This window comes from Idiotropiscis lumnitzeri, chromosome 1 (assembly GCF_059441095.1).
Source record: "Idiotropiscis lumnitzeri isolate Australia: NSW breed Sydney's pygmy pipehorse chromosome 1, RoL_Ilum_1.0, whole genome shotgun sequence".
NCBI classification, from domain to species: Eukaryota; Metazoa; Chordata; class Actinopteri; order Syngnathiformes; family Syngnathidae; genus Idiotropiscis; species Idiotropiscis lumnitzeri.
The window spans coordinates 43,665,975-43,688,574 of record NC_142391.1 but is presented as its reverse complement, the minus strand read 5'-3'; the positions used below and the strand labels follow the sequence as shown (position 1 = coordinate 43,688,574).

General features: G+C 40.4%; 1 protein-coding gene across 2 annotated transcripts; it reads left to right on the top strand.

Annotated features, from left to right (window-relative positions):
* The first annotated feature begins 64 nt into the window (after positions 1–64).
* On the top strand, positions 65–21,970 carry bicdl1 (BICD family like cargo adaptor 1). Of its 2 annotated transcripts, XR_015844594.1 has the most exons (11): positions 362–892; positions 2,084–2,299; positions 7,707–7,823; positions 9,233–9,379; positions 9,864–10,043; positions 10,117–10,335; positions 10,833–10,976; positions 13,173–13,303; positions 14,769–14,889; positions 15,430–15,548; positions 17,472–17,619. XR_015844594.1 is itself a non-coding variant. In XM_088301890.1 (10 exons), the coding sequence occupies exons 1-10, from the start codon at positions 518–520 to the stop codon at positions 17,646–17,648; spliced, it is 1,827 nt and encodes a 608-aa protein (XP_088158016.1). In that variant the 5' UTR covers positions 65–517; the 3' UTR covers positions 17,649–21,970. The 2 variants fall into 2 exon arrangements, 1 of the variants encoding a protein (XP_088158016.1); XM_088301890.1 differs by lacking the exon at positions 15,430–15,548 and having other exon boundaries at positions 65–892; positions 17,472–21,970.
* The last annotated feature ends 630 nt before the right edge of the window (positions 21,971–22,600 follow it).

The window sequence follows — 22,600 nt, the reverse complement described above, 5'->3', positions numbered from 1 at the left end:
CAATGAGATGGCCGCTTGTAACAGGTTGCAGCTGACGTCATTGGCGCTGCGGGAGCGCGCATTCAAGAAAGGCACGAGAAGAGATAGAGCAGGCGGCGGGATCTGCTTTTCGCAATGTCTCCTGAGTAACCGACTTACAGTAAAATGAGGGACCCGGAGACCAGCGACGGGATGGGCGCTCACCGATACACCGCATCGATGTGGATTAATATCATGATAAAACATTTGTTGTTTGTCACGTTTAACAACAGCCACTGAGTGAGCCGCAGAGGAGGGAGGCGTTGTTCGCAGTGATTCAGTCCGAAACGGAGCTGGCTGCAAGTTTCCGACGAGTAAGGAGCTACAGCAAGAATGGATGAATTTTCCATTACAGGCCAATGCGGTCAGCCCAACCCGGTCCGACCAGGGTGGGTTCATTCGGTTTAAATTAAAAATACATAAATTAATTGGGGGAACAAGCAGAGTCGGCTCCTCTCTGGCGGCTCGTCCTTCGTCCTGCCGGCCGAAGAGTTGAACCATGTCTGCGTTCTGCGTCGACCTGAGCACGTCTGGCGTGGCTTCAGCACCACTGGAGCTGGACAGCGACTCCATGGAGCCTTGCCACAAATCCGCAGCTCACGAGCCCGGAGGCTGCCCCGCTCACCCGCTGCGACACACCAGCACCGGAGGCCTCGGTGTGGCGTTGGAGGAGGAACTGGCCATGCTCAGCGACGAGCAGGATCAAGCGTCAGAGCTCTCAGTGGACCATAGCGCTGACTTGCTGGCTCTCTTCCACCAGAAGGAAAAGGATTTGGTGTTAGCCGCCAAACTGGGCAAAGCTTTACTTGAAAGAAACCAAGATTTGACGAAGCAATATGAGAAAATGCACAAAGACCTCAACGACAAATTAGAGGTAATGATGCAATTAACCAATAGATAATGCATCCTATTAGAGTTCCATTATATACAGTATTTAGTACGGCCACTTTTTGTTAAAAGTAAAGTAAGCCTAATTTGTTTTGTCTTAATAAGTGGGATTGTACTTTTTCAGTTCAGTTCACTTTTAGTTTAACATATAGTGCCATACCTTATAGTTATCTCCGGGGCCAATTGGATTATTTATGTGCAAGCTTCTTATTTTAGTGTTTTCTGGAGGCCAAATGCAACCAATTTACAAGAACAGTTATCACAAGGCACTTTTTTCATGACATGCTTTGACGGAGGTGGCTAGCTTCCTTGCTTTATTGGTCGGTCTGCCACCAGGAATGAATCATGACTTTGGTCAATTTTCTTATCCCGAATTGCATCAGTGATCTCCTATAGAGCATGTTGACAATGAAAAGCATGCTGCTTTAGTTCTTTTTTTGGAGGGGTGGGGTGGGGGGGTTATTCCTTCACACTGGCCAACATGGAGCCTGAGAAAAAAAACACAGGACTAATCCCCTCACCGTACACAGCTCACTGAATCTACTGTACATCTGTTCAGCCCTTAGATCCATATTCATCCTCATGATGCAGCTCAGAATTAATCCGCTTCCCAATATCAGACCCACTGATGTTGTTTCGGGTTTTAACTTGTTTTGTTACGCCTGTTTTTGAATTCTTTGTTTACCATCACTCCATTTTATCCAGGCAACAACAAGTGCATCTAAACCGTGATATAGCCATTGTTAGTAAAGTGAATAGACCTACTGGTCACAGCTATGAAGAGACAAAGATGACCTTTATTCATCTCAAACAATAAAATAATTTTTAAAAAATGGCACAGTAAAAGTAAACAAAGAGACTAAAAGTTCAAGTTTGAGAAGTGGTAGAATGAAGCAAAAGCTTAGCTTGTCCTTACAATCACAAATCATTACCAATAAAAACTTGTGTATGTGACAGTTTAGTACTTGATTTGGATGTAAACTTCAATTTCTGTCCAAAGTCAAAATGAATTTTACTTGACATCCAGTGCAGTTATTCTATGCCAGTGGTGGTGGTGGACATCCTTTCCTTGTATCACTCCCAACCGAGATATGTCATCTAAATTACGGTAGTGTTTTTCATGAACGTTGGCACTACTGATATAATATATAATCTTGTGCCACTTCTCTTCCGGCAGCACTTGGAGCAGGAGAAGCATGAGCTGCGTTGGCGTCTGGAAAATCGAGAGGGGGAGTGGGAGGGCCGCGTGGCGGAGCTGGAGACTGACGTCCAGCAGCTGCAGGGAGAATTGGAGCAACACCAGGTCCAGCTGAGAGAAGCTGACAGGGACAAAACTAAGGCCATCAGTGAGCTATCTGAACAAAACCACCGGTTGCTGGAACAACTTCGAAGGGTGAGAAATATTGCATGCGTGCCTATGTGTCAGCATGTGCCTGCGTGCATGCATGTGCTTCAGATGTAACGCACCAAGCAGCACGAAAGATTTAATTAGTCTGGGCTTTGTGTCACATGGCCTTAAGTGTTCCTCCACGCTACAGAAAACCTCAGGAAAGTAAACGGGTTGATTTCTCCCTGGCATGGTTGCCAGGGTCTCTCTGCCCAATTCAGGTCTGCATGCATGAGGGGGACAATTTGCCTTTAGCCCATAGTCATCAGTGTGAAAGGTGTGCTTTTGAAGCTTATCATGCTGAATAATTTAGCGCCATTGTACTGCACACTGCAAAACCACTCTGCATATTGTCAGGTATTTCAAGGCAATTATAATGGATTATATTAGTAGGAAACCGTCCCAGGTAAGGCGTACATACCAGACGCTTGCAGTATTTGGCTTCGTTTAATGACTGACTAAAGATAACATACATAAGGTATGTTAGAATCATCCTCTACAAAAAAAAAAAAAAAACACCGTTCAAGTGTGAGGTCGATGATTTTTGTTTATGTGCTTTAGCTCAGAAGTCACGGGAAATAATCAAGACCTAAGGAACTAGGTAGCCTCGCACCCACAGGTGAGTAAACGTTGAGAATAGAGTGAAGCCCATAAGGCCAAAAATCGATTTGGGTCAAGCTGTGACCATCATAAAATCTTTATTAAAAAGAACAATGAAATAATCTTTAAATGCACTGAACTGTAATGAAAAATGACATGTATTAAAATTTACACCTCACCAAAATTGATTGTTGAGCGTTCTAAACCGTGGCTAGTTGGTAGGGGCTCACGCGATAATACTGTAATATTCAAATCCAACAGAGCAACAAAAATACAAACTCACAGTTTAATTTCACTTTTGATGAATTTTGGAGCAAGAGAAAAGCCACACAAAGAAGGATAACAAGAAAACTCCAAACAAGAAAGGCCATTGCCAAGATTGAATTCCCAATTCGCAGCTGTGAGCCAGACATCCTAACCAGTAGTCCACAATGCTGCCGTTTTTCAGACATATTTCTCCTGAAACCTTGGTGGAATTCCCGGTTGTTGGACCTTTAGGGTATTTAACTTTGAATATTTTACTGTACTTTTAAGTCTACGGAAGCTACAGAAGAATTCTATCAAGTCATTTGTGGAAACACTCCATTTAGAGCAGGTGTGTCAAACTCATTTTTGTGGACTGGCCACTTCGTAGTTATGGTTTCCCTCAGAGGGCCGTTCTGACTGTGAACCCATATAAATCTATGACCACCTTACGTTATCACATACACACAATATTGATAGAAAGCCACTTTTGACATCTAAAGCCAGTAAGTGATTTATTTTAAAAGGGGAGGATTGGTAACAAATAAATGGCAATATATGTTGTGAAAATGTGCTAGAAACAGGAAGTTCACGCAGATGATATAACCTTCGCGGGCCACATAAAATGAGGTCGCAGGCCAGATCTGGCCCCCGGGCCTTGAGTTTGACACCTGTGATTTAGAGCAAGGGTGTGATGTCATAGTTAATTGCATAATTTGTCTATGCTTTGACCGAGCATGTTGCTGCCTTGCCTCTGCCTACCTTCCACAACAGGGAGGTCAGAAAAAGTTACAAATGCCACATGGCAAAATGCCACATGGCAAAATGCCTCCCAGCTTAATACCCAAAAGCTGCCATGTACATCCTAATCTCCCTTTGCAATGGCGTCTGTTCCATCGTGTGTACGTTGATCCTTCTCCTGGGAAAAGACGTTCTGCTGCTTCACACATACTGACAAGAATGACTGGCCTGTATGTGCTTTTTCATGTTTTAAATTGTATCATGCTCCGGGGCTTCCTGTCATCTTGATCAGATTATTATTTTTATCAGCGCCTGCTCCAAGAAGAGTGCAGGACCAATACATTGCGTAAGGAAGGTGTGTGCAGATCCGTGTAAACTTTTCCCTGATTGTGTGGGGAAAACATACGTTGCGGTTCGTGCTATTGTGTCACATTCCCAAAAGTTAGTAGACTGCATTGACTCAGATCTCACGATCCAATTCCTTTGCGCAAGAAGATGGCAGCCTTGCATAATACAACAAATGAGGTCAATCACAGTGCTTGCTTGTTCCACCCTTTTTTTTACTTTTTACATTTCCTCCCCCACCTCCACTTACACACACGCACACACCCCCACACAGCCCCCCATACACTCCCACACACACACGCACACCCCCTCCCCACACAGTGCCCCCGCCCACATCCCTGCTCCTCATTACTAAGCAATGGGATGTCACTACGAGTCAACCGTTTACAAGTCTGATTTGATGGTGAGAACATAAATTCCCCACTTGGGAACTGCTTGTCAGAGGCATGCTATTTTCATTTGTCCCAAGTATCCTGCAGGTCTAATTGTTGGCACTTTAAATAAAAACATCTGGTCAGTATCTAGTTAGGTTCTGTCTCTGGACCAAAAGGATAAACATTCACCTTGTGAATAGTTGAAGAAATAGCTGTTTTGGTAACTATTTTCCATCAGAATCAATAAGCTATGCAGATTCTACTTTTTTTCCCCTACTTTATAAATAACTAACGTCATAATTAGCTTAAAGTTTGCCATTGCCTTTACAAACCCATGCTAACGCTGTTTTTGGTTAATCATATTCATTTAGGTAAACTAACCAATGGCTCAATTCATTCTGTACTGTGACATATAATATATATACAATAATCAGATGGACTCAGTGAAATCCCCTCAGCACTCAAATTAACTTACTTTTTTTAATGTCAGGTGCGTTGTGAGCTAGCCATTAATCACATGAATGACCTCATTCCCCCGTGCTTGTTTGGTTGTTTGTGATTGTACAAAAGCTAGCGAACAAGCAAACATTTGGGCACGAACCATGGAGGAACTCAATTTTATTGTGACACTCCATTTGTTCAGGCTCCAAGTTTTCCATGTTAGCTTTTTAAAACCGAGCATTTAGGCAATAAATGAAAAGCGACCTCAGGAATAATGTAATAACAGGGCCCTCAATTGGCTACAAAAGGATGGCCTTGAAACAGGATGTGATGTAAGATGCACCATGGAGAGGATTAGGCTATAATCCATGGTAATAGCCTTGTCAAATGCATTGAGTTAGGAACCAAAACAACTTAGCCCCTCACTCAAGTTAATTACTAACAACAAGTAACATATTGATTGAGGAAAAGATCTCAATTGTGTGCATTTCTACCTTTCATTCTGGTCTGGATTGGTGTAAATCATACTGTGGTCTTTCCTTGCTCATGTGTGTGTGTCGGTGTGTCTTCATACTTGCTGGTCCATCCTCCGTGCACTACCTGAGGACCCTTCCGTTATCATACCTCTGTCCTTATTCATAAAATAATCATCCTCGTCCTTATAAAGCACTTCCATTTCATCAAATCGTCCCCAACCTCAATACCATGAAAATTAAAAATTTGTGCTGATAAATATATTCTATATTCTACCTTTTCTCAGACAGACTGCATATATATCAGAATCAGAAATCCCTTTATTGTCATTGTACTCAAGTGTGCAACGAGATATATATATTGACTGTCAAAACTCATATAACTCAAGATGATTTTTTTTTAATTAACGTGATTAAATATTTTAACTAAATTAACTCAGTTTTACTTTTTTTCAGACATTAATTTGCATAACTTAGAAAGCCAAATTCCCAATTAGCTGTACATCTTTAGCACATCATCTCACAACAAAATACCCTTCTTAGATTACTACTGGGCCTTGCAAACCAACACTGCTGGAGCGTGGTGCTTACAACCAAATGTACTGTATAAGTTTTCAGAATTGTTTCTAAAAAAAAAAAATCCTGTAAAGTTGACTCTGTTTAGATTGCATTGAAGTATCACACACTTCATATTTGGTGATTTTCATGTACGTTTTATTTTCACACATAATGTTGTATACAAAACAAAATACTGTGTTTGACAAAATAGTGTGAAAAATGAACTAAAGCTAAAAGCTTATGAACAGGGATCCAGCACACCACCACCAAACAAAAGATTTATCATGTACTGACGTAATCAATTTAATAAACAATAAACGTCATCTACAAGAAGTTTACAGTGCTAGGCAACGGCTCACAGTTTATGAGAAGAAAAAAAGAAAAAAAAATCTAAATTTCAATGTGGTGCTAAAACAGTTTATGTACGTTTCGACTTAAATAATAACCAATGGTAACTCGGCAATCCATGTAAAAGAGAAAAGTTTAATTTCTAAGTCATTTGGCTGCAAAATCTTCAGATACATAATTCTCCAGTAGCTTGCGCTTCAGATTTAATTTAAATATAGAAAGCGTAGCAGATTGTTTTATCTCATTATCCAATTCATTCCATATTTGTGGGCCTCAATAACATGTACTGAATCGAGTGGATTTTAATTTCCTATATTTCCCTTTCAAGTGCAAACTGTTCCGAGTACTACGTAGGTGAGAGGAAGAGTACAGTGGAATGAGTTCACACCATTTAGTATTTAGCCTGTTAACCACATTATATATATATATATATATATACACCCACATACAGTACATATATACTGTTGTGCACCACCACTGTTGTATCCTGGAGATGCTGTGTGTTAGTGTTGTCATTTGACTGCCTGGCTCTGAGAGTAGTGAAATTAAAGCAGTACATATACAGTAGTATAGCTTTTGCTCCTTACATAAATTTTGAAGTAAAAAGAAAGTCTTCACGAATGTTTATGAGTTGTTGACGTGGGGGCACATAGAATATGCGTTTCGTGATGCGTCTACTGCATGCTCCACAAGCAAAAAAAAAAAAATTCTTCTTCTAGTATTTCACGTACCAGTCAAATGAGATACAGTATGCATTGCTTATTAGAATGTAGATTTGCGTTCAACTCGGATTGTATTTTTTTGTAAGATGTATTAAGTGAGTGATTTTTTTTGCTGTCACTTGCCAATGGTCATTCATAATTGGCAGCTTCCTAAGTACGTCCCCAGGTTTATGCTAATAAAGCACAATCAGGTGTGGTGTGGTCTGATCCCATAAAATTGTCTGATTCATGCAAGGGTGCTATGGCACTTGATAGCACAAACTGCTTAAGCGGGAAACTACTGTATTGAGTGATTCTGGAAGAAGGCCTTGACATTATGAGAAACGTTGCTTTTGCAGGAACGGTTTTTTTAACGTTTACAGGAACAGAATTGGGTGGGAGGATTGACACACTGTATAAACAGCGCAGCTGAGTTTCCCGTCAGAGGGAACAACTAAATGTGCACGTGTGTGTGTGTGTGTGTGTGTGTGTGTGCGGGGGTGGGTGTGTGTGTGTGTGTGTGTGTATTTTAATTCTTGCTAGTTTTCATCTCATTCCAGTGTAACTCTCTGTCTGTCTGTCTGTTCAGGCTGCTGAAGTGGAGAGGCAGCTGTCCACTCAGGTCCATTCATTACGGGACGACTTCAGGGAGAGGAGTACGTCCACGAGGCAGCACATGGCACGACTCGAAACGCTACAAGCGGAAGTAAGTCGCTATCAGCAGCTCAATGAAAATGACACTTTTGTATGTATGATTCCACTGGCGCCGGCTATACTGACAAAAATGACAGAATGAATGTGACTCATGACATTGTATTAATTCTTGTAATTTCTGCTAAAATAATATGACGAACCTGAAAGGTAACCGTTTCAAAATAGAAATACAACATTCATCATCAGACAACTTAGATTGGCTGTCACTTATGTAACGTTATTGCATTGGATAAACACTGCAACTCATGTCAGGGTATTTTCATCTTTTGCTCTATATCTCTTTGCATCTTGCTCACTTATTCGTCTCTCCTTCCTGATTGGAGCAGCAAGGACTCGAAGTGAGTGGTCAACGGGTGTTGTCTAGCCTTACTGCATGCTGCATGGAGCTCCCTTGAAAGTAAACAAACAAGCATTGAATTTGAGTTGAATTGAGGCGCAATGCTGTGAAATGGAAACAGGAAAATTAAAGCCAGAGATGAATTTCTACACTATGCATGAAATACCAGTTTCTTATCTTGATGGCAAGCCCTCTTTCCAGAGGTCAAGCGTAAAAAAAAAAACAGGTGCATGAGACGTGTTGATGTTGTTTGATTGCAGCCGCATACAACAAACCATTGACGACAATGCAGTAAAATCATCTGCTTTCACATTCCCTTTGACTTCGTTCTTTCTATTTTCCTTCTCTTTGTTTCTTTCCTTCTTTCTTTCTTCGTCTCTTTCCGCTGTGACAGCAGGGAAAACACCCAAACTGCAAAGCCTGCACTATAATTGGGAGAAAGACTATGTTCTACTCTTAGCTAAACTGCTGCAATATCTGGCTGCTTGCACTTTTCAGATGCTTTGATTTTACATGACTATGACGATGACTACTACCATTCGATCTGTGGGAGAAAAAGACTATTGTGGCTTTAAATGTCCAGAACATTGCATGTAGCACAAGCAACTGATTGATGTGTAAGTTGCCGCAGCGTAAAGTAGGTTATTGGATGTAGGTCAAATCCAGAAGGGATAAAACGATCACTTACTGTTGGTAATTTAATGTGTACTCTATATTTGCTCTGGCAAAAACAATCCAAGTCCCACTGAGAAGAATATGCTGAGGGGAACTTGAAGGTCGTCACTTGCTGAGTAAGCTGATATTAAGCTTTGTGTAGGCGCTCCCGTATCACCAAGACATTCCTAAGACGAGGGTGGCTACTACCGCCTACGCCTGTGCTAGGCAACGGGCATTCTTAAGACCAGTGGGAGTACTTTTCTAATCTCGTGTAAGAGCTCGCTTTGCTTGGAGACGGGACAGCACAATATTTAGCCTTTAATCAAGCCGGTGGACTACGCTTTTGTCTGAAATTCAATTCTTTTTAACGGGCTGCCATTTCTAATCACTCATGCTGGACATGTTAGATTAAGATGCTGTCGGAGAGGAAGATGGAGCTGGAGCGACGGGTGCATGCCATGTTGGAGGAGAACGAAGTACTTAAGAATACTGTGGAAGATCTCCGAGATAGGACGTTGGGGCTGGAGACGCAGTGTCACGAGAAGGACCTACAGGTACAAAACGTGAGAACAACGGGGTAGTGTTGCACTGACACTCTGTCTTTATACAAAGTTAATTTAATAGGCGTACATATCTATGTTGTTTATACTTTTTGGTTTATGTGACTCTTGACATATGTGGAATGAATTTATATAGAAACTATGCTTCTCAAAACTTGAGCATGATGTCATGTTAAACAACAGTAAAATTTACACTATTTCTATCAATCAATTTTAAAAAAAAAAGAAAGAAACATTGGAATATGCTGAAGTTTGACTCTGCGGCACTTTATTTCCATTCCAATTGATGGGAAATGTGCATTTGGAAGGTTGTTTGTCCTCATACACAACGAATTGGAACAAGCACAATCGACAACAGGTAGAAGTTGACTAGGAGGCAGAATAGAGTGACTCTGGAGCATTCACTCTCTTTGACAGTGTGAGAGATCCATTTTTTTCTCTCGGATTTAAGCCTGTTTGTGGTTATTTTGATATTCAGTTACGGCAGAATCAGGTGGATCTTCAGGAAGTTCAGTTGTCCTACAGGCAGCTAACAGCTCGGCTCGAGGAGCTAACGGAGGAGACCAGCCTGCATAGCCTCACCCCCCACCAGTCCAGCCTGATGTGTGAGATAGAGCAAAGCATGGAGCAAGAGGAGCAGGAGCAAGAGAGGGAGCAGGTAAACCGGCCCCAAAGTCAGTCACAAAGACGGCCAAATTCTTACTCTGGGCCGATTGTCTCTTCATCCGCAGCTGCGTCTTCAGCTGTGGGAAGCCTACTGTGAGGTGCGCTCGCTGTGCTCCCATCTCCGAGGGAATGACGTCACAGACTCTGCGCTGTCCACAGACTCATCCATGGACGAGTCCTCTGAGACGTCCTCTGCCAAGGATGTGCCAATTGGGAGCCTTCATGCTAGCCTGCTCGAACTGCGCAGGCTAACACAGAACCTGCTGGATGGCAACGAGTCGACGGTACCAACGGTTACCAATAGTTTTATACGGGATATTTTGCCCTGCACTTGACTGCTTCTCGACTAAAGTCAACTGCAGAGATGGACTACAGTTTACCTGGATGAATAGATAGTGAACTTTGGGGGGGGGGGGGGTTCATCACTGGAGTGTTGGCAATTGAAGTTGTATCGTTTACGGTATTACATGTGTGCCTTTTCGTCACGTTTTACATCTTGTAAATATTAATATATGCTTATGAATGATTCAGATGAAATATGGCACACTTCATTTACAACAACAACAAAACCATTTGCCCAAAAATGTCTTTCTGATAGACACGGTTTAAAATGGATTGTAGCGTTATATTCTGTCAATGTGTGAGCCACTAGAAACGGACTCAGGATCCAATTTGAAACTTGATGTTTAGAAATGCCAATGTTAAAGTCCAACAATTAGCTTTGTAGAGTACATTATTACGTATAACCTCAGAATCCCTCTCATTTGTTTACTCTCGAAAGGGTTCACGACGCAGTGACGAGGAAGCTCTGGAAGAACAAGTGAAGAAGATGGGAGAAGAGCTGAGAGAAGTCAGAGAGCTGTATGCAGCTGAACAGGACAAAACGTACAACAGCAAAGAGGAACTGCTACAGCTGCACAATCAGGTACGTGGAGGAAGTCACACATGTACAGTACTGCGCAACATTTTGAAATATTCCAGAAAAAGGAAAGATCATTAAAAATGTACCCCCCAAAAAATAAGTAAAATAATAATAATAATAATGATTTAATTTTGGATACGTAGCCTATCGATATGTTTTTGGGGGAACATAACACTTTAATTTCAAACTTTCATTGAATGTTTTAATTTACAGTAGGTGATTGGCTTAATCAATCTTTATTTTATTTTTTTAATTAATAAGTTACTGATTAGACACTGCATCTGATCAGTGTCAGACTCATCAGATACAGTGGTGGAAACGGGTTTTGTTGGAGCAGTTTTTGGAGTGATGCAATATGGCAACACCACCACTCTGGCAATTGATGACCCCAGCACCCGTTGCGCCCATTTATCAATAACGAATGTAGCACAGGTGTGGGGGAACGCTGGTCGGATACCATTTTTCAACTGCATGCATTATTTACTAGACACGAAATAAGTGAAGATAGAAAATAGCATATTATATTGAGTACCGCATATGCGCGTATGTTTTTGGAAGACAGTAGTCATTCGTTTATTTTACTTGACATCTGGACTGATACGACTTCGATTAAGACTAACTCTTGACTGTTTGACGACACATACATAACCACACATCAACATCAAGACCAGTGAAGCCAAGCGAACAGCATCACAACTTCAACCCATAGTGAGAAAGTGCACGTTAAATGCTTTCTTTCACCAGCGTATCATTGAAACTGGCATTGACAACTATCAAGAACAATTTCTGCAAATTTTCTTGTCTTAAGAACCTTGTTCAAATGTGCTGGTTCTTTTTGGACACATACGGACACAGCCACTGACTTTATACCATGCCACGTTTTCTACATGTGAATGCATGACACGACTCCCCCCACAGACACACCCTGTCGTAAACCCATTAATGTTCTTCTTATGATCTCTTAATCAGTAAATACTGTCCAGTACACAGTTGCAAGACAACAGTAACTTCTCATTTTTCTTATAGCTTTTTAGCTAACTTGATTATTTACAAGCCATGTGTGGCACTTAGTCCGCTGACACATCACAACTTAAATACTGTCTTTTAACCACTTTGACAAGCTCGTTCTTTTTCGGTTTTGTGCCACTGAGCACTTTCTATTTTGCTTCTCCATCTTTAGCATCATCAGACATTTGAATTGTAAACGCTCGCCGCTCGCGTACTCGAGTGCGTGCACACTGGACTCTGTCTGTGTCTGTGTGTGTGTGTGTGTGTGTGTGCGCGCGCGCAGCCCGCAGGAGGAGGGGGGGTGCTGGTGACAGTCACAGAGCAGAGGGGCACCTCTTCGTTACGTGCCACTATTAGTATTAGTGATTATATCAAACCATACCCGTGAACATCCTCCCATCGCTTTGGGGCCCTTATGCGGCGCATATGCCGCATGCATACGTTTTGCGCCACTGGATGCATTCATACACTGGGGAATACCAGTACTCAAAGTAACGGAAGATACAGTATTTGCCAAAGATACAAGTGTTTATTTTAGTTTTCTCTAGCACAGTGCATTTTCCTAATTTACTACCATCCTCTGATCTCACGACCTCTTACATTTGAGAAAAAAAAGGGCTTGGTGCCCAAGAACAGTGACATTTTCATAGTATTGGCGCAACTCTGCTTAGTGTATAGTTTTGGTTTCATTTTAAAATATAGTAGACAATTGCAGCCAAAACCATTAAAGTCAAAATATTGCCTTCAATGTAAACCGCATCATCATTTATGAACATCTCAGAAACAAGCTGCAATGTGTAATCAAAGGTAAATGTTATATCATCTGAATGATGAATAAATACTTTTGATAATACTGACTACATCAAAAGAACAAACCTGATTCATTCAAGCCACTTGGATTTGACAGATTATGTGACAATATAATAAAAACATTTTGTTAACTAGAGATTCTAAAATGAAGTTTCATGAAACACTTTTTTTTACTCGTCTAGATGGTGTTCTTGGTTTAATGATAAACCCTAATGCAATGGAAATGTACTAAATTTCCACTGCATCCTTAACCCAAGAGTTCCATCTAGAGGAGTCAAAACAATATCACAAGAGGTTCATGAAGCTTCATTTTACGTCCGTCCGTTAATAGTATTAACTTCTGAAGCTCCACTGATGTCCATGTCTCCATTAAACCTACAGATGGCGCTGCTCTCAGTTGAAATGTGTTCCCTCCAAGAGGAGTCTGAGCGGATGAGGACCATGGCGGAGGTCCGAGAACCCAGCGAGCAGCTTCAGAGTGCCATTAAAGACAGAGATGACGCCATAGCCAAGTAGGCTTTCTGGAAAAAAAAAAAACACCACTGGGATTTTTTTTATTTACAGAGCTGGGCACTTGACCCTCTTTTTCTGGTCTTTCTCCCGCCCTGCGGCCGTGACCTGGTTACCCTTCTCGCCTCGACCCTCCAGCCTTATTCATAAAAATTGTCGGGCCCCAACCACCTTGCCCCCTCCGAACCATTCAAATCCCCTTACCTTATGGGCTTATTATGGTGGTAAGTATTTCGTCAAACTAAATTGGGTTAACGTCTCCTTCTTCCTTCATCTTCTCCACTTACGTGCCCTAATGCAAGATTAGTGGGCCGGACTAAAATCCAGCCCTTTCTTAAAATTTGTCAGCCCCGCCCCAAACATGGGCATCCGGCCAGGCTGGAGGGTTGGACCGTTACGCCTCGGGACGGAGTGCCCAGCTCTGATTATTTGATGCATTGTACTTTAAAGGAAGGCTTTGTTAATTTCACATATCTGGCTTAATTGGTACTATTTAATTAGTTTAGCTTGGGGGGGAAAAAAATATATAATAAACTTCTGTATTGTTATATTTCACTTTTATGGCAACATTCTCAACACATGGGTATGTCCATGTTGGGCCCAACGAAACATAATTTGATGGAAGGTCCGTCAATCCATCACTGATGGACTCCTGTTTCTTTGACAACTGACCGGAGCACGGGCCAATTAGAATAGTTTAACCCTTAAAAGTTGTTCTCACTCGTATATGGAGGCTGCAGTATGGTGGGTTACTATTATGTTTAGTTGGGTTTTATTTTTCTGCTGTTTTCTTTGCTTAAATGAACCAAAACAGTTCAACTACTTCTCATGAACAGCTTCACTCTCACACACCTCTCACTTTTTCCCCTCACGGCTTATCGAATGCAATGGAACAAAACAATTCTGATGGGAACAGATTTGTAAACAGTACAGAAAGGAAATATTATGTACTAGTAATATTGCAGCATATTTATGAAATGTTAAATACAAAATAATGTATAAAATGCATGTTACCCAAATGCATCTAAATAAATGAAAATACTTCCTGGCTAATAAATCATTTGTTGCAATAACAAACTAAATGACGATAGATTATAATATGCACTGCGTGGTCGACAGCAATCATTGCATACTGCCAATAAGAGCATGGTACATTGACACCTTTTTTTTTTTAATTTATTTTTTAAACTACAAAACGTGCGTTATCGTCATCAGGGTTTTCTTTTCTTTTTCTTTTTTTATCTGTCAGACACCCATTTATGCATGAAAATTAATGACGTTATCATTTTAATTTGAGACAAAGACCCTAGATGTTTATCCAACCGTATACTTGCACAGATGTGACTTACTCCCTTACTCTGGTATTTGCAGTATTTTAGTCTGCAGAAAATGAAGTAGCTACAGTTAGTAAAAACAATTTTCTGTAGGACTTCATCACCCATCTTGTCACCTGTGTGTGTCCTCCAGGAAGAAGGCAGTGGAGATGGAGCTGGCCAAGTGTAAAATAGACATCATGTCTCTCAATAGTCAGCTTCTGGATGCCATCCAGCAGAAGCTCAATCTGTCGCAGCAGCTGGAGGCCTGGCAGGTGAGTTGTCTTGAGCGAGATGTTTCAGTTAAAAACTTGTGGTAAGGTTTCATCACCTCCGCACCTTCCTTTTAGTCTACATCTTGAGCTTGTCTTGCTCCATGCTCAAAATATAGTAACCAAGACACAGGAAATCACTGACTTAAACTGGGTACACACCTGTTGATTATTGTGAGAGAACCCGCACCTGAAGAAAAAAAATAATTCAGTGTGTTCATTGTTTTTACTGCGTGTGGTGTAGTCTAGTCCACACACGATTTTATGTGCATTAAGAATTGCTCATTCAAACAGTGAAGAGGCTGAGTAGATGCCTAGAATACAAACAAGAACATAAAGTATAATACTAGTAGTAGAACTAAAAAAAAATCATGAAATCGGGCCTGATTATTTGTACCAGTTGTGTGTACCCTGCTTAAGAAGCACACTTTTTTTTTTTTTTTTAAATTTACGTTGGTCGTGATCACTTTTGTTTTGTCCCTCCCCTCCTCGGTCCTCGTCTGTAATTAGCGGCTCTTTGCTTTTTCTTTTCCCTGCCTACAGTTTGCATCCTCAGGGCTCTTTACAGTTTGGCTCTTGTGGTTTCTGATCTAGTGACCTTTCTCAGCCTCCGTACCACCCTCTCTCCCCCGTGGTACACCCCCACCCCTCCTGCCTTAGAGGTGAGCCCACCTGCACCTTCCCATCCTTCCACTCTGCACTAACCCTTTCATGCCACGCTGAGCCATTCCATGCCACGGGAAAAACGCCCATCCCAGCTGAATCTCTGAACCGTCAGTGGGGACGCATCATTCAGTGTTCACTTGTCTCCACTTTTGGTAAACAATGGGGGTTGATAACTTTTGGGGCCACTTGTTCATCATCCTGATCCAGAGAAACCAAATCTGAATTACCAGTGCTCTCAACAGTGCAAGATATTACAATGTGGGTTACTAGTAATCTGAAAAAACAATAAGTCGAAAAGCCAACTAAGTGTTTTTTTTTTTGTTTTGTTTTTTATTTTGAGACAAAATGCAAATATAACAAACGTCCACTTCTATTTATGATTTCTTTATGAACGCTCATCGGCGCCATAACAAATATGCATAAACATACCTTGTGAATATTTTGAAGAAGTTTTAAATTTATATTTAAAAAAGGAGTCTAAATATACATTAGTTAACAAAATAAAAAAATTGTTTCTTTGAAATGGATATAAAGTGGTGAATGAAAAATCAAATTGAATATATAATTCTTTATTTATTTTATTATTATTGAAATCAATGTGGGGTTATTTCACGGGGACAAAGATTTTTACTTTGTGATACTGAAAGGCTTAATTGGCACCCAATGTCAACTTTATCTGCTGTAACAGTGCAACAAACCAGTGCAAAACATAAATCAAAGGTGTATACACACAAATACAAATTGATTGTTTGACCAATTCTAAAGTTTTGCTTCATCTTCTTCCTGAACTCTATCTTGAAATTCTACTCCCTGTCGTGATTAGGATAATTCCATTTGTTTGGGTTCGAAATGGTTAGAACAGCACAAACAGAAGTGTTGATCCAGATTAAAACTAGGATTTGATTATGTTATCCAATACAATTTCAGAATCCTACTTCGGATCAAGCCTTGAGAATGGGTTATTCAAAAGGCAATCCAATAACCAAAATGCAGTCATTTTACCTTTGAACAGCTGGCCCTTGGTGATTGGAAAACCTTGGTATCAACAAAATTGTTGGATGATCGGCAACAACTCAAACATACCTCATTTAAGAGACAAAGGCATGCCATCACCAAAAAAATGTATAACAATTAGTCTGACAAAACTGTATTTTAGTTTCCAACACGCAATAATAATATTTTGAATTTGCAAGAATTATGAAATTCGTCAGATTACATATTATTGTGTGTAAAGAGTCTCCTGGTGGCCATATGGTGGGATTGCACCAATAGTTTACAAATGCTCTCTAAATGTCTAATCAACCTTTACATTTGATTATTTATTGTCATTTCAATTTGAATTCCCTATCAATCTACAACTGTATAATTGAAGTAAGGAAACATTTCTACTCAAAGGTCCTGCGCCAAGCACAGATTACTTTTCTTAACAAAGAAACAATAATAACTGGGGTAGCAATTGCAAAAGTAGTACGCTATGTAATATATAATTTGTGTCTGTGTCTGCGTGTGTGTGTGCATACATGCAGTACATACATACCTTTATCGATTTATATTATGATATGACAATGATATCTCAATATGGCGATTCTTGATATATTGGATGATCCAAGTTATTCAACAGAAATTTGTGGAGACGGTGTTCTTGAATGTTAACCATTCTTAGTAAATGCAATAAATTAATCCATTTCAAACAAATGTTGATCATATTTCATGTCTGATATAAATTAATGTTCAGGTGTTCAGGACAAAAGTATTTTTACCTTCCAGCACCTCAACATACTGAACATTGAGAAGCTGGACATATGGGTGCATTGAAACGTTTCGAGAAGGTCAACTGAACTTGACCTGTTTGTGAGTGACATATGTGAGAAAATGTTGTTCTCAAGACAGTGATGAAAGCGTTCTGTGCACCCCTGCAGGACGACATGCACCGAGTTATTGACCAGCAGTTAATGGACAAGCACCAGGACGAGTGGCGCTGCACCCCATCGTCCACGTCCAGGTCGTCCCGAGCTCTCAGTGCTCAGTCCTCCAGACGAGCTCTCCGCCTGTCCGACCGGGACCGAAAACTTTTCTCTTTTTTCAAAAAGAACTGAGCGCAGGAGACGGACGCAACGCCTGATCGTGTGGAGGAGAAGGGTGACAGCACAGCACAGGTGGAAACAACGCAGCCAAAGACGGACACTGGGGCACACACACACACACGCGCACACTGATATGGAATGATGTCTGAGCATTCATTCCATATCCTTGATGTCCATGTACAGTGGCATACGTTTAGCATTTTTTCCCCCACTACTGCCTTCCACAACTTCATGACATTTCTGCTCCCTAGTGGGACAACTGCATATTACTAGTGAGTCAAGAATGTGCATTTGTTGCAGATGTGTACCAATAGCACTATTTGTCAAGTGCTAGACATTCCCGAGTAAAACTTTCTGACGTCACAGCTTAGTAGTATGTGTGGCTGGCAGGAATTAACTTATGCACAGTTTTGCCTTACCAGTAACATTAGTTGTTTTACTAGGGAAAACAAAGAGCATACTAGTACATGGGCCTCAAGCTGCATATCATCAAGGATATGGATGAAATGTTGAAATGGTTTTGCATACACTGACGTTTTTGGGGGGCTTGGTAGTACTTTGCACTTTATCTTTCTCAGTGCTCCTTGTCTAATCTGATGTGTGGCACAAAATGCCGCATACAGTAGATCCTCTTGTAAAAGGCCAACTATTGGAAATGATCAGGGTCCAAACGTTTACTTTTACTGAGGAAGGTTTCCTTGCAGTGCCTCTGACCCGTTGCTTCTTCCCACTGCCAAGCCTGTCAGGGTCTTAATGCTGCACCAATGCTCACTTTTTGCATCCGGGCCTCGTTTCTGGCCAAGGAGACACACGCACGTTCCACAATGATGCTTGCGTGACACCAAGCAAGTCTTGGTTGATTGTTTTAGGAGCGTCTTCATTTGATTGGAAGATGTTAAAACACAAGGCCGCACCAATTTCTATTCACATCGAAAAATTCTTACTCCATGCCACTAATAACCATACAAAAAGTATATACAGTACAGTGAACCCCTGCGTATTTTCAGGTCGACATTCACAAGGTCACCCATTACAAACCTTTTGGGGTGGCATCGATTCCTTCCACATTAAAAGGGGGGGTTCAATGTGTACTGTCATAATGATGACTTCATGTGAATTTACTTGCTCAGTGTGAAATCTGGCCTGTTTATTGAACATAAAGCTATCATATTATTGCATGAATGGCAACAGGTGATACACAATTCCAGTCAGGGATGGGCAACTTAAATGCTGGACAGAGCCACAATTTTTCGTTTATGTTACTGGGTGGGGCTACATAGGAAGGACCACACACTTCCTAACCAGATGTATGACAAAAATACCATTTTAAATAAGGAGAAAATATGTTCATGTGTCTGTTTTTATCAAACCAATGGACAGGAGACTGTTCATTTATTTTAATGCACAGATGTTTTCACTTCGAAAAAGGCTTTGAAGCAAACATTTTGTTCTTTTTCCTTTGTGCAAAGGGCTCTCTTGTATATAAATTCCCATTCATAGAAGGCACAAACTGCTGAACAGCACACCAACTTTAAAAGCAAGAACTCTTTCGGTTCGTGTTTTGAAAGAAGAAGCAACTCACTCAAAGAGGGTCACATTCTACAACCATATTTTTCATGTCCTGCATGGCTTTCAAAATGCCCAAATGAATTGGCTGCCTCACTCAGCTGCTTGGACACAGTGCAGTAAGAGGCAGGAAAGTTGATCCCCAATCATCCCATTTGCCTCGCAGGTGCGCCATCTGCCACAACAGCCGTGCATCAAAGTAAGCCACCGTATGCATTTGTAGCACCATTGAGTGCTGGATAAATCCTTTTTTTTTTACACTCAGTAAACAAACTGTCAACAGTTCTTGTGGTGGGGGGGGCTGCTGTTTGTATAAATTTGCTGTTAGCATCTTTCAGTAAACTAGTTGCACAAGTTTGCATTTAAATTGGTTGAATATATAATCCACTTCCTATTCCACCTAAAGAAAACACAGTTGTCTTGACCAAATTTGGTCCAGGCCAAAACTGTTTGCTGCTCTTCTCTGATGTACAAGAACATTGTTGATGTTGGTGGCACTTTTGGGCGATGTCTTCCATCTTGTGGGGAACTCTATTATTACAACTCAAAACTACTCAGCCCCATGTTCAAGGGCCACACCAACAGTGTGAGCCGCCAGTTGCCCATCCCTGCTTTAAGTGTACCTTCTGCCATGTAGTGGAAAAGAATTGAATTCTCCGCCTGTCACAATCCATCGGTGGCTTCAATGGAAAAAAACAATTATTTGTCGTAAATAATTTAATTGATGATGATGAAAGAGAAAACAAATGAAAATGGGTCATTTCCTGCGGCACACCTGATGGTCTCTCATGAAAACTGGCTGTGAATCACTGCCATGGGGAGCTCCACAAATTATTTTCTCATTAGCACTCGCGCACTTTGTCATTTTCTGTTCTTGCTCGACCTAATGTGCTCACAAAAGTAATTCACATTAACAAGTCTAGAGAAGCTTTTCTATGATGGCTCAAGCTTTGTGTAAAGCAGCCAGAAGACAAACTAACTTCCTTGGTGAAGGTCCTCATCAAATTGAAACGGATTCTCTTCAGCACTTGAGCTTTGCTCTATGGGAAGCCTTCGTGTTGATTGCCGACATTTAAATCAACCTGCGTCTTTTACATTCCTGATGCATGCATCGTGTGCATGTTGATGGGATGACACTCCTCAAATTATTTTAAACATTTTTCTAGGTAACCAAATTATTCCCGTGTTTACATGAGAGGGTAAAAGTGGACAAAAAAAATTACATTTCATATCATGAGAAGACGAGTAGACTTGAAGCAGATCCTATGTAGACAGTACTATTTTTTTAAGGGAGTCTGCGGGGGGGGTATAGTCTACTTCAATCCTCACTGCTTTGATACTTCATGAGCACTTTGAGTTCTGACTAAGATGTCGGGCTTCTGTTGAGGTGTGCGTGTATGTGCATGTGCGTTCGTTGTATGTTTGAGTTGCTGGCTTATACAGTTTGTGCAAAACCTATGCAGAGATGTAATCTCAGCCAGTTGTTTGAAGAGAGAAACCCAAAGAAGGATTTTATTTTATATACACTGTTAAACTAGTCCGATTAGGTCTCTGTGAAGTGAATGTTTATAAAGAGAAAATGATTTTCATTCTTTTCAATAAAACTTTTTTTTTTAGATATAAAGCTTTTTTGTTGGTTTTCAAATGTGTTTTCTTAGTTATATGTATATTTTAGGGACTGATGAGATGTGGCAAGAGGAGTTATAGTCACCTGCATGGCCTCATAAACATTTCATATTTTAATACCAATCCAAATGATCTCAATCATTCTAGCCACTCTGGACTGGCTGCCAGTCAATGTTTATTTAAAAAAAAAAAAAAACAAGACATTAACACTGTCCTGTCAACAACTCTTCCCAACAGTCTTTGCGTTACAAGATTGGTTATAATTGTCAACAGAAACTTTTAATCTGAGATGGCTTGATGTGACATTTATATTGTTTACTAGAGATTTTGGATGCTCATTTAAAAAAAAGTCTTTACTTTTTTTTCTAGCTCATCAGGTTTTTGAGGGAGTTTCAATTTTTTGTTTTTAGGTTTGACCACAAAAGCTCGAGCAACATGAATTTTACCATGCCTTGCAATTTATATCAATGACCTTTCAGAAAAAAATCAGTTGCTGAACCTAACTCTTTTTTATACATGTTACTACATATTATAATTATTATGCAAACCTGATGTGCTAGACAAAAAACGAGGGACGATTAGGAATCGGCTCAAAAAAAATCACCTTGAAAAATTCACTTGCATCTCTGATTTAAAAAGAAAAAATGCTGACCTGTGTTCTTGTGTTTTTTTGTATTTGAAGAAGCTGGCTGCTTAGGTCAGGCCATGCAATGTTCTTCTGCTAACAAAAGCTGCTTGTTGACTTCCTGAGTCATCGCGTGCATTGAGGTCAAGGCGCTCTGGGAACACACGCTCAGCAAAAAGAGAGATCATCAGTGTGGAAATAAGCTCAAAATTCTGTCTATAATTTGCGCTACAATCATTATCAATCATGTATTTTTTTTATTTGCTTTTTTGTCCTCTTTCTGTATGTTGTAGTTTTTGTGTGCTATTCAAGCAGTGTGGTGTGATGTTAGCGGTTGAGAATGACAATGGTAGCATCCTCTGTTTATATTGATAAAGCCATTCATGATGACTCTTTATGAAGAGTGCCTTATTAAAAAAAAAAAAAGAAATACACTGTTGTTGATGGGCATGTATGTTACAATACATTGGACATGTCACATCATGTGAAACGTTCAAAAAATAAATGCCAGTCACGTCATGTGTTTCTTTCCAACCAACGGTGACTTGCGTTTGATTTGATTCGGTCGTGTTTATATTGTTAAAACGCCGAATAATGTTTGAGTTATTTTTCAATTGAAAGCATTTTTAGAATTTTCAAAAGCTGTAGTATTTTGTGTCTTGAGTAACCAAGCGGGTGATTGTGAGTGTGACACAAACAGGCGCACCATTGAGTTTGTTTTCTGCTGTCTGTGTGTCTATTTGGTGTTTTAGGTGGGCCTATTGTGCTCTGTGTGAGACTTTCCTTTCACGACCCACTAACAGCATTGGTTTCACTTAGAGAGCACTTCCAAATATTGCAAATATTTCTCATGCACTTTACTGAGAAATGTTTCTCTAATCAACATTAACACATAACAATCTGCTTATAACAAACGCAGTGTACGCGTCCTGTTGGCTAGATTGGATGTTTAAAATGGACAAACAAGTCAGATCATTTGTAGATGTAGTAATAAAGCAAAACCTGTAAAATCAGATAATGATCCAGCACCCTTTTTAAAATTGGGACCAGTTTTTTTTTTATAAAAAGTTATTCAAAATGGTATATGTTACGTTTTGCATTTTTGTACGTTTTTTAGTTATTTGATGAAATTAAAAAAAAATGCCTT

Coding starts and splice junctions, on each gene's coding strand:
- bicdl1 (XM_088301890.1), top strand. CDS start 518: ATGTCTGCGTTCTGCGTCGACCTGAGCACGTCTGGCGTGGCTTCAGCA. Junction 2,300..7,706: donor TGCTGGAACAACTTCGAAGG/GTGAGAAATATT, acceptor CTGTCTGTTCAG/GCTGCTGAAGTGGAGAGGCA. Junction 9,380..9,863: donor GTCACGAGAAGGACCTACAG/GTACAAAACGTG, acceptor TTTGATATTCAG/TTACGGCAGAATCAGGTGGA.